This window comes from Chrysochloris asiatica, unplaced genomic scaffold, assembly GCF_000296735.1.
Source record: "Chrysochloris asiatica unplaced genomic scaffold, ChrAsi1.0 scaffold00043, whole genome shotgun sequence".
Lineage (NCBI taxonomy): Eukaryota > Metazoa > Chordata > Mammalia > Afrosoricida > Chrysochloridae > Chrysochloris > Chrysochloris asiatica.
In genome coordinates, this window is record NW_006408561.1 from 9,937,927 (window position 1) to 9,951,190 (window position 13,264).

At 34.3% G+C, this 13,264-nt stretch overlaps 1 protein-coding gene across 1 annotated transcript in view; it reads right to left on the reverse strand.

The window, feature by feature from the left end:
• The window catches only part of SI (sucrase-isomaltase (alpha-glucosidase)), a 124,389-nt gene extending 113,097 nt beyond the window's left edge, over positions 1-11,292 (reverse strand). The window contains 6 exon segments of the mRNA XM_006861797.1: positions 1,280-1,451; positions 4,393-4,544; positions 6,668-6,777; positions 7,068-7,185; positions 9,048-9,157; positions 11,175-11,292. Coding sequence (XP_006861859.1) covers positions 1,280-1,451; positions 4,393-4,544; positions 6,668-6,777; positions 7,068-7,185; positions 9,048-9,157; positions 11,175-11,292 — 780 coding nt within the window.
• Between the last annotated feature and the right edge of the window lie 1,972 nt (positions 11,293-13,264).

The following is a 13,264-nucleotide window of genomic DNA, read 5'->3' on the forward strand; positions in this document are numbered from 1 at the left end:
GGAACCCAAACATAGGACCTCGACACTATACCATATAAAATATAGTAATACAAAAAATTTGTTCTAGTAACATGTTATTAATATTGCATTAACATATAGTATAAATATACCATCAGTAGATTACTTTCTTTTCCTTAATGCTTTCTTATGATTCAATTAATTTAAATTAAATAAGACTTTTCATGATGGCTCAATGGCATGGTTATCCATCATTGCCCATATAAGTAAAAGGCATTGTAGAGAATTTTAAGATATTACCATTCTTGTGGAACTTTTGTCAATAAGTTTTTGAAGAACTGAAATGATAGGAGAAAATTGGAAAGACACTAATGAGAAAATTTAAAGGAAATTTTAAGATATATAAAAAGTAGTCATGAGGTGCTCAGCCTGGCTTATGATAGAATAGATAGTAATGCCATAAATAGAAATCAGTAGGTTTTATTAGTAGCTCTGACCCAAATAAAAGTATTCAATACAATGCACTTATGGAAATATAATAGCTAGCATTGGTATGAAATAAATCACAACACAACACTTGATGCAAATAAATCATGAATCAATAAAAAGGTTTTTTAAAGAAAAAGTATGATCTTTATATGAAGGAATTTGACTTTCTAGAAAGAGAGTCAAATATATATACAAGTAATACACTGTGATAACTGTAATATCACATATGAATAAAGGGTTAGAAAAGAAAGTTGATTTCTGGACTGGGGAGTTTCTTAGACATCCTTATGAGGTAAATTTCAGAAAAAAAACTCCATAACATATTGCATAATTGATACAGATACTCAAGGCAAATATTTAGATAATACTTCACAAAGCTATATCATTGGTATGAAATGGGAAAATGTAGACAGAGATGTTATGAAGTGACATCTAAGAGAGGCAGATGTCAGATCATGCAAATCCAGGTAGATTTTGATAATTATTTTGAATACACATGAGTAGCAATAGATAGCCATTAGTTGATTTAAGTACAATAGTGATGTGATCTGAAAAGGGAATGATAAAACATAAAAAATGAAAGCCAAACAAAAGTTTTCATAAACTAAAAGTACTTTCTAATATTCACAAAATTTGTTGATCACTGATTGACTTAATTTAAGTCTTAGCTAGCAACCATCATCCCCAAGGTGAATATACTTCTAGACTAGGCATCATTAATGTCTAAATAATGCAGCTGATCATTTAAAATAAATAAAAGTTTCAGATAGACTAAAATTATTATGTTTTTTAATATAATAATTTTATTTAAAACAAGAAAGATAGTTCTTACATCACCAGGAAGTTGATCCCGAGTAAAGATGGGCCATGTTTTCCAGTATAGATCATGACGAAATCTCTTATGAATCTGTTCCCCAATACCATACATATATTCACTGGGAAGTTTTGTTGATATCTGTAAATATTGGTCAGCATACACCAGAGGACCAATGCTGGTGTCGAACCTGAACCATAAAATAAATAAATAACCTATAAATACAGGTGAAATGTTCTAACAAGTATAGGTTTATGGTAACATTACACAGAGTATTTCATTTTAAAGATGTCAGAGTTTAGTTTGTGGTTTCTTCATTGGATAAAAGTAATTGCATCAAAATAAGAACTAATTAATTACTTCAACCAAATTTGTCTCACCATCACAAATTTGGACCTTAACTTATATCCCCACTTTTAATTTCTATCACAAACCTAATAGCTACTAATATTAATTACATTTAGAGAAGACACAGATTGAAAAATTAATTCATGTTTTCTAAGGTCTCATCTGGTAAATGACAAAACCATGCTTCAAGTCCAGTTTTGCCTTGCTCCAATATCAGTTCTAAAATAGTGTTATGCTGACTTCAACACTTCTGATACTTATGTTAAAAACAATTTTATAGTCATTTTCCAATAAAGGAAACCCTGTGTGTTTTACGCTGATTAAATATATACTACAAGAAATGCTAAATGGCATTTAAACTTTTTAGGATTTCACGATAGAACACAAAGTCAATTGTAAAGAATTTATCTTGAAAATATTCATAAATGCCCTACACAAATACCTCCCCCGTCTGAATATATTCATAATGAAGGTATTAGCTTATATTTAATTTTATAGGTACAAGAAAGCTATTTTAATATCAATAATTTTAGGAATACTATTAATATTTCTAACTATTTCTTCAATTTAGCAACTAATACTATAAATAATCAACAGAATCAGAAGAGTAATGGCAGAAAGGACACAATAAAATATAAAGTATTATCAATGGATGCCTGGTGGTGGTGGTTGTTGTGTACCTCCAAGTTGGTTCCAACTCATGGTGACCCTGTGTAGGGTTTCCGAAACTGTGAGTCTTTATGGAACAGAAAGCCTCATTTCTCTCATGGACCAGTTGCTAGATTCGAACTGCTCATCTTGAAGCTAGCAGTCCATCTCATAAGCCACTTTGCTACCAGGGCTCCTTAGGTATTCATGAATATAGACAAGGTTATAACTTTATTAAAACCATGATTATCCAAGTTTTTAATCAACACTAACATGTAATTTGATAACCGTTGGCACTGAATGAAAGGAATTCTTCTTCTGTGTGGTATGCCAACGTAAGAGGTAGGTGACAAATGTACAGCTGTTTATGGTGTAGCTTGAGCCTAAAGAACAAAGCTCCAAAGTATTTAAAATGGAGAACATTTAGGGTGAGCATCCAAGGGTGATTGAAGAGAAGTTCAAAATTTTGAGAAATATGCTGGAAGTATTATTGGTAGGAACATTTTTCAAATATATTTGAAAACTGAAATGGCATTATCTATGCCTAACAAGAAGCCCTAATTGTGGCACTGAAATATAAATACTGGACTGCTAACTGAAAAGTTGGCGATTCATACATGTTCCATGGAAACCCTATAGGGGCTGCTCCTTGGAAAATCTGCATAGGATCCTTATGAATTGGGGCGGACTTGACAATATCTCTAGCAGAGTCATAACTTTGTATTATAAGAACTTGAACCATATACCTACATCTAGTATGTTGTTAAGTTCTGTCAAGTCAGTTCCATCACACAGTGACCCTGTAAAGTGTTTCCAAGGAGTGGCTGGGAGGTTTGAACTTCCCATCTTGTGGTCAGCAGTACAGTTCTTAACCTACAGTGTCACAACAAGATTTACCTAGTATTTATCTAACCACTCCTTGGAAATCCTTTAAAGGATCTCTGTGAGATACAACTGACTGGACAGCACTTAAAAACAGCATACTAGATATAGGTATATGGTTCAAGTTCTTATAGTACAGAATTATCTGGCTCTCTTAGTGAGCTTGAACCATATACTTATATCTAGTATATGAACAGGAATCTTGGTGTGGCGCTGAGGGTTAATGTGCTTTACTGCAAAGTCGGTTTGAACCGCGGTGGCTCAAGTTCACCAGCCACTCCTCGGAAATGCTAAAAAGGGTCGCTAAGAGTCAGAGCCAACTCAGGTGGCACTTAAAAACAAAAACAGTATTATGAATAAGAAGTCCTAGTGTGTCACTGTGGGATAATGCACTCGACCATGGTTCGAACTCACCAGTCACTCCTCAGAAGACTTACACAGGGTCTCTATGAGTTGGAACCAACTAGACGGCACTTAACAACAAGTACATAACTATATTAATAGTTGTTGTTGTTAAGTGCCGTCGGGTCGATTCCGACCCATAGTGACCCTATATAAGGTTTCCGAGGAGCAGATGGTGAGCTTGAACCGCCGACCTTGTAGTTCAAACGGCTCTGCAGTCTGGCTCATTAACCAAGAGTCCATATTAATAGTATACATAAGTATATATTTTTCATCTCACTGTGGAAGAGAAATTTTAATTCATTAGCATTTTAACAGACAGATATTTTCTTTGAAAACCATTTTTACCCGCTTCATTGATTTAGTAGTCACAATTCATGTAAATCAAAAAATACTCTATTTACAGAAATTGTAGAATCATGATAATGTAAAGATTTTATAATACACAGTTTTGGAGTACAGTTTCATGAAAAGCTACAGGTGGACTTAGTGTATATGTGTAACATCTCTTTTCAAACACACACATACACTAGTTTAAGTCTAGTTATAGCATTGAACACTTAAACGGAGAAAAGGAAAACATGAAACTGGCTGTCAGCATATAAATTATTGTGATATTTTATATACTGTCAGTTTTTAATTATGATCCACATTCTCATACTTCACATCCACTGGAAACAGAATCCTTTTACAAGGATAATTTCTACAAACATGTGTACCAACCTTTTTGGGGAGTATATTCTTTCTTTTTGAAAATACTTTAAAATGAAGACATTTCCAGTTAGATAATAATTTTTAAATGTAGACCTTTATTTAAACTTACATAAATGGAAAATACAACAACTACTTACAAAATTTTGTTATTGCTTTTTCTAAGAACTTGGATGCTAAATGGAGCGTCTGTAACTTTCACGTCATACAACGCTTGAGAAGTTGCAGGTCCAGTAAATTTTTTTACATATTGATGAGGAACTTCATATCTACTTTTATTTAGATCAGTAATCTGCAAAGATTTGACCAAAGTAACATTATGTGATTCACATCTATTATTTAATTTTTAATGCAAAATTAAGTACTGACTATAAATTCCATATAGAAAAGCTTATACTTAGTAATGTTATAGATGAGCTATTAATCTACTCACAACTTTAACATTGTTGAATGACTATTGTTATTGGTTGAATTAACAGTGTTCCTCCCAAAATATGTATTGGAATCCTAACCCCTATGCTTGTATATATGAGCAGAGCTCTGGTATGGCACTGAAGGGTAAGCATTGGACTAACAACCATAAGGTCAGCAGTACAAAACCACCAAGCGGTCTCAGAAATCCTACACAAAGTTGGAATCCACTTGCCGGCACACAACAACAACATATTTGTGTATGTATTCTGTTTGGGAATAGGAGTTTTTCTTTGTTGTGTTAATGAAGCTATATCAGTATAGGATGTGTCCCAAATGTAATTGATTCTGAGTGATATAAAGAACAGCATAAGAAGAAATATTCCCCAAGTAGGACAAGAAGAGTCCTGGTGTGGCACTGTAGGATAAGCACAGGACTGCTAACTGTAAGGTCGGTAGTTCAAATGCACTAGCTGCTCCTAGGAAAACCTATACAGGGTTGTTGTGAGTCAAAACTGACTCCATGGCCCTTAACAACAACTAGCTAAAAGATTGGTCATTTGACCCACTAAGAGGCTCCATGAACTTAAGACTCCAATCTATTTCGGAAAGGTCAAAACCTTGAAAACACTATGGAGCAGGTCTGCTCTGCATACGTGGGGTTTCCATGAACTGGAATCAAATAGTTGGCAGCTAATAGCAATAAACACTGAAGCTGCTGCTGTTTGGACTCCTGGTGTGGTGCTGTAGGATCAGCACTGGACCACGAACCACAAGATCAGCAGTTTAAACCCACCAGCTCTCCTGGAAAACCTTACACAGGGTCACTGTGAGTTAGAACTAACTAGGTGGCACTTAACAACACCAACAAAAAAAGACACCGAGATGCTGCTCTTTCTTACTCATAGTGACCCTGTATAGGGTTTCTGAGGCTACAAATCTTTATAGAAGCAGAAAGCTTTATCTGTGACCCTTGCAGGTTAGCAGCCCATTCAGCTACCAGGCAGACACTGAGGCAAGTGAACGTAAATGAAGATCACCCAGAAACCAAGGAACAGAAGAAGAAAAGAACCAAAGATCGTCCCCTGGAGTCTAAAGAGAGAGAGAAAGAAAAAGATTTCTCCAATGGCTAGTGTCCTGAATTCTGAACCTTGTGAATTGTAAGAAAATTTAAACTTCCCACTTGTGATATTTGTGTTACAACAGCACTTGAAAACTTAGCTTTGAACAGAATAAATCATACAAATTGTTAAGGAACATGAAGAATTACATGACTATAAAAATACTGTGTATAAAATTGATATAAGATTTTCATTGCTAGATATAAAAATCAATGGTAATATGACTAAAACATGATTATAAAATACTACTAGTTTTTGCAAATTTAATCATCCTTACTGCTTTTCAGAAATTTTGTCCTTAGAAAATACTATAAGAATTTTGAATGTTGTTCTAAAAATGTCTTTATTCTTATGATGTTGCTAAAGAGGAACTATACAAAGGCCATGGTGTTTTCAGTTCTAAAATTCGAAAGCAGTATTAAGAAAATACTTGCTTAAAAACAAGGGCAAGAATTAGTTGTTTGTTTGTTTTAAATCATGAATAAGCTAAAGGGTTAAGGAGTATAACTTGCACTGATACAACACTGATACAATTATCATCTTATGCATATTAATTTTTAAATGTATCCTTCATCATAACCTGTGAAGTAATAAAAATTACAAGTATTTATTCAGAACTTAATTCTTCTCATTGCCAAGGCAGTGTAATAAGTATTTTCCATAGATTATGTTATTTGTACTTTCCAAAAATACCTGCAGGAGGCACTATCATTCATATATTACATTGGAGTAAGCAGGCAAAAAGAAGCCATTTACCAAATTAGTCCCTTTCATTGAAATATATATTATTACTCCAGAGGGAAAATATCTGTGGAGAATGAAGGGATTCATCATGAAATGCCTTTAAGTTTTAAATGTTCCTTAGAAATCTTAAAAGCCAAACCTTGAACCGGAAACGATTAGGTGTCTGACTTTCCGTTGTAAAGAGGACACTGTTAAGGTCATTTCCAAATAGGGTAGGTGAAGATATTCTGTTTAATTGGGCTTCAAGTCCTTAAAGACAGAAGAAAGCAGATACGAATGATTTTGCTGGCTATAAAGATAAATAATTAAACCTTTTTCATTGTTTTTATCATTTCATTATTGAGGTTTTTTTTTTCTTAGTTTCTAGAATCTAGCAATCATGCAAAAAAGAAATGTCTAATATAATAAATGGGAACATTTTTGTGTACATATTTCACATTTGATTCTATTTAAGATAAGTTTCTCAAAGAAAAAATTAAAATTTATTTTCTTTGTTCCACTTATATCACAATGAGTCAGTACCATAGAGCACATCTTACCTGTATTTGTTACTTTTACTTCCTGAGCTTTATAGCCATGGTTTTCTGCAAAGAAGCACCAAGGGATATTGGAGTAATTCCATGGCCTCCAGCAGCAGCCTCTCTGAGCACAAATTGCCTGTGAAAATATATTTATTTAAAAGGAATCATATATTATTACTGTTATCAGATGCATCGATATCTACTTTATGATCATTCATTCATTCCACTGAACAATTATTTCTAAAATATGCCTCTTTCTTCACAATATATAATATGTTGAAAAGTCACCTATTATTTTATTCCTTTCACCTGGGAGAAATATAAATATTTAATTCACTGAATTAATTACACCCTATCAGAGATTGATGCTGAGTTGTGATTCGTTAAGTTCACATATACATTATTGTAAATTTATATACTTGAAAGGATTCTGTTCTTTGGGTAATTAAAAATCTATTATTTTGGCATAATGTTTAAACAAAGAGCTGAAGTATTTGTTATGTGCTAATTATGTGAAAGTTGGATAATGAATAAGGAAGAATTGATGCATTTGAGTTAAGGTATTTGAGAAGAATATTAAAAGCACCATGTACTACCAGGAGAACAAATAAATCTGTATTGGAAGAAATACAGCCAGAATACTCCTAGAAGCCAGGATGCTAGACCTCTTCTATCACACTTCACACATATTATCAGCAGGGACTAGTCCCTGGAGAAAGACAGCATGCTTGGTAAAATGGAGGGTCAGAGAAAGAGTGCAAGGCCTCCAATGAGATTGATTAGTTCATTAACAGTAGCAATGGGATCAAGGGTAACAACAATTATGAGGATGGCACAGGACCAGGCAGTGTTTCATTGTGTTGTGCAGAAGGTAATGATGATGCAGAACCCACCTGACTCCCTAATAACAACAACAACAATCATGTATCAGGGTTGCTATGAGTAGGAACCAACTCGATGGCACTTAACAACAACAAATTATGTATCAGGAGTCCTCATGTGGCATTATAGGATAAGCACTAGACTGTTTACCACAAGATTGGTGGTTCCACCCAACCAGTCCCTCCCTGGAAACCCTATATAGAGTCACTATGAGTTGGAATCGACTTGGTGGTACTTAACAACAACAAAAATGATGTATCAAGCTGACAATATTGGCATAAAGATGATAATATGGCCCTGAATTTAGGCTCACACAAAATGTTTAAGGTAATTATTTCCAACTAAGTATTAGCTAAAGATTAAATTATTTAAGTTAGTTTGTATGCTAGGTATTACATTTCATGAGTTTGGGGAAATTATGAATTTTTCAATAATTTTCGAATGCATAAAATTATTTTAAATGACAGGAGAATTATATTTAAAGCATAAAAGTTGACTCACATACATATGTTATGCTTTGAAACTGGCAGAATTAAAAATCGAGTTAATATTTTATATTCAGTAGTTCATCATTTTGCGATTTACTGGTTAATCTAATTTGAATTGAGGTACGGAAGAACAAACTCAGGAAATTCTATTAGTTCTCATCTGTTTACTCAGAGGCACAGTAAATGGATAAATGAAGTCGAATGATGTGGTGCTGTAGAGTCAGCACTGGACTGTGAACCTCAAGTTGAGCAGTTTAAATTCATGAGCTGTTCCTTGGAAACTCTATATAGGGTCGTTATGAGTTGGAACCAACTTGAGAGTAGTTAACAATAGCAATAATTTATAGCTAGATGACAAAATAAGGAACTGATTTAATATTGAGTGATTGCTCTGGTAGCGTAGTGGTTACGAATCGGTCTGCGAACCTTAAGACCATCAGTTCGAAACTATCAGCCGCTCCGTGGGAGAAAGATAAGGCGTTCTGCTCCGGTAATGATTTACAGCCTCGGAAACCCTGTACAGGGTCGCTATGGGTCGGAACCGACTCAACGGCACTTAACAACAACAACCTTATTATAGTGATTATGATACATACAATCATAAAAACATTAAAGACTTGTGACAAACCTGTGTTGGAAATTGGTCTGGAATGCAGTTTATTCTCTGATTCACAGGATCATTTTGCTCATTGGGGCATTTACCTAAACCAGGTGGAGTTGAAGTAGGACCACTAATTTCTGAAGAAAAAAAAAAAAGTCATTAAAAAACTTTATATTAATTATTTTCAGATTCTTCAACAATGAATACATTGAAAAAACACATCATTCAAAAAATAATTAATCTGAAAATTAAAGTTTGCATTAAAAATGGACTCACAATTGATTCCTGGTGTGGCGCTGGTGTCACTTGACCCCAGGTCGGCGGTTCAAACCCACCAGCCGCTCCTTGGAAACCCTATACAGGGTTGCTATGAGTCAGAATCGACTCTACGGCACTTAATAACAACAATAACAAGTCAGGAAAAGGAAAGATCCAAATTACACATAAAATTTGACAGTTTAGAGTTCGGCTGATTGCTCTACAAAAATCAAAATATAATCACAGAAATTGAGGTAGACTCAAAAGGAAACAAAATAATTATTCACACCTCACACCTATTTACAGTTTGTTCTATACAGGAAGAAAGAAGATGTGGAAAAATTGTATGATATAGTGTGTAGAGGAAACAGGAAGTAGAGAAAAAGGAAAAAGAAAACAGGAGTAAACAAATGTTTTGAAAGAAAAATCTGTTATGTAGAAAAAAGAAAGAGAATAAGGAAAAACGCATTTCAACTCTAAAAGTTCTGAATTATCAGATATGAAAAGGATTCATAATGTGTTAAGCTCTGTTACTGGGAGAAGTTAAAAGACTGACAGCAATAAAAATTGTTAATGAACATGTAGGCATAGACTAGAAGATCATTGATAATATTCATTCAAATTCTGATTTAGTTTAGAGAGAGAATGTTGAAGAAAGAGAAAGTGGTCCAGAGCAAAATGTTCTTATTCTAAATTAGGATAAAAATGTTAAAATAATAACAAATAAACACCTCAAACCTTGTTTGCCCTTCCCCTATCTGTCTTGTCTTGAAACCTTCCTCTTGTTAAATAAATAATTGCTCCTAAGACGATGGGATATTCAAAGAAATTTCTCATCACCTCTGCACGTGCCTGAAGGCTAGACCAAAAACCCAGGTGTCACTACTAATAATAAATCACTCACCGGTAGCAATAGATGATCATTCTACCTAATATTGACACCTTCACTCCTTTATCACTTTGCTATTCTCAAGCAACATACTCTAGGGAATGTCATAGTGCAGAAATCCCTTAATTATAACAACTTCACTTAAATAATTGGAGCACATTGGATGGAAAAAGTTCAGTAATTGTATATGCTATCCTAGCTCTTTCTTCACATAGGTGTTTCATATAGATTTTCTTTTTTTTTTTTAATGTCTAACTATTATGGGGTAACCTTTGTTTCAACTAACTACCGTGTATAAGAAGGCGCTCTGGTAGCACAGTGGACTATGAATTGGGCTGCTAATTGCAAGGTCAGCAGTTTGAATATTCTAGGTGGTTCATGGGAGAAAGATGAGGCTTTCTGCTCTTGTAAAGATTTAAAGCCTCAAAAAACCTGTATCAGGTTTCTATGAGTTGGAACTGACTCCCCAGCATATAACCACCACCACCATGTATAAGGAATCCTGGTGTGATGCTGTAAGATAACAATTGACTACTAACCACAAGGTCAGTGGTTCAAGCCCTCGAGTCGCTCCCTGGAAATTCTATATTGAGTTACCATGAGTCCGAACTGACTCCACAGGACTTAACAAAATCAACCATGTATAAAGGGACTCTGGTAGGGTAGTGGGTTATGTGTGCCGCTGCTAACTACAAGGTTAGCAGTTCGAATCTATTGGTGGCTCTGCTGGAGAAAGATGAGGCTTTCTGCTTCTATGAAGATTTACAGACTCACAAACCCTATACAGGATCACTATGAGTCTGAACTGACTAGATGGCATACAACCACCATGTATAAGGGGTATGGGCGTGTCACTGTAAGAAAAGTGTTGAACTGTTAGCCACAGTGCCAGTGGTTCAAACGTACTGGCTGCTCCTCAGAAACCCTTGCAGGGTCTCTATGAGTAGCACTGACATGAAGATACTTAATAACAACAACAATGTATAAGTATTTTTAGTATTACTTACCTTCAACAGCGGGTGTCTTTGTTGCTAAAACAGCAACCAGAGCAATAGCTATTATAGTAACTATAACAAAGAGGACAATCAGAGAGATTTCTAATCCACTGAGTTTCTTCCTTGCCATCTAAATGAAAAAGAGTAATGTATATTTAAAACACAAAATAATTATATCTAATTATGACCAAATATCATTCTATATATATGGAGCTTTGGCAGTTTCACAGGAGAAAGACCTAGAGATCTGCTTCAGTAAATATTACAGTCTAGATAACCCCATGGACAGTCCTATTCTGTCCTGTTTGTTGCTAATGTGTCAAAAATCAACCTGACAGCACCTAACAAGAAAAATAAATATATAGAGGATCAATTACTTTCTCAAAATCAAAAATTCCAATTCTTCCTAATCTAACTCATTTCCAATTCCAACACTGCTTTTCTGTAACAAAAGTATGGAAAGGAATTATAAGTATATGTAGGTTTTGATGTTGGTAGTATGTATTTTGGAGTTGCTTTTTTTTTTTTTTTTTAACTTGAACTAAATGATCACCAACTTCCTCCTTTATTTATTTTATAACAAAATATATTAAACTCTTCTACAAAAATTCATATTTGTTTCTGAAAATCATGTCTTCTGCCTTGGTGACACTGTAGCGTAAGAAATGGATTATTAACTTCAGGGTCAGCAATTTAAAACCACCAACTGCTTCACAGGAGAAAGATAAAAATGAGATTTTCTGCTGTCATAAAGATTTACAGCTTCTGACAACCTTTAGAGAGTCACTACGATGGCAGCCGTGTCCCATTTTGGAGACCAGGTATGGCACTTGTAGGATAAGAACTGAATTGCTAATCGCAAGGTTGAAGGTTCAAAACTACCAGCTGCTCCTCAAAAACCCTATACACAATGTAAGATAACATACAGAGCATAGCTAAATGTAGTGGGAATAGCCCTTCTCAGTCATGTGTCTTAGTACATATTTATTCAATTTAATTTTTAACATACATCTCTTAGTTCTTCTAATCCTGAAGTTTTCATTCTTTTTTTTTTTTTTTTGCAATCCATAGGAGCTCTGGTAGGGTAGTGGTTATGAGTAAGGCTGCTAATCTCATGGTCAGCAGTTTGAAACTACCAGCAGTTCTGCGAGAAAAAGACTAGGCTTTCTGCTCCTATAAAGATATACAGCCACAGAAACCCTACACAAGGTTGCTAGGAGTCAGAACCTACTCCACAGCACATCACCACCACCACCAATTTTATATAAATCTTGATTCAATGTCAGATTTCTTAGCCACCAGAGTTAATGTTCAAAGAAATTAGTGATTAATTTCTTAGTAAATAGCATACACTGTAGAATTTCTTGTCAATAAGCTGTTATTTCCCTATACAGAAATATACTTTTATAGCAGTGATTATCTATTTAAGTATAACTTTCACTCCATGAACTTTAAGCACCTTTATTATCTAACTCCTAAGTGAAACCTCTTTATCAACATCAACTATATTATAATATTTTGAGACTTTGCTACCTCTACACCAAAGAAGCAATTTATAAGGCGTTACACCCTTTCCTAACCCCTGCAATTATTTGTGTTATCTGTGCTTTTCCCTTTCTTTTTCTGAAGTCAGTTTCATGTATTCCATATCACCTGCCTAGTTCATTGATATCATACCTAGTGTCTTGATATCATTTCTTTATCTGGTGCAGTTCCTGGTGTGGTTAAATATTAGTCATTTTGTCCCCTTGTACATTTTCAAGTGATTTATAGATTGTCAATTGAGCAAAGCTACATTTATCAAGCCAATTCAAGTCTTTCGATGATACTCGTTATAAAAGTCTGTTTATTGTTATTCCATCAACTTATATTCAAGCTTTTAATAAACCAGTTTACCTCACAACCATGGTGGACAACTTCATACTGAAAGTAATAGAGCTTGTCCTCAGTATATAAAGGCTTTTCTTGTTTGTTTCTATGAAATTTAGAAATTAATTCACTTTGATCCCTACCAAAATGGCTAAAATTCCACTAGATGTATGGTTTTATCTTATTCTTCAGTATTGTAATGGATATACATTTATATGCAATATATATATACA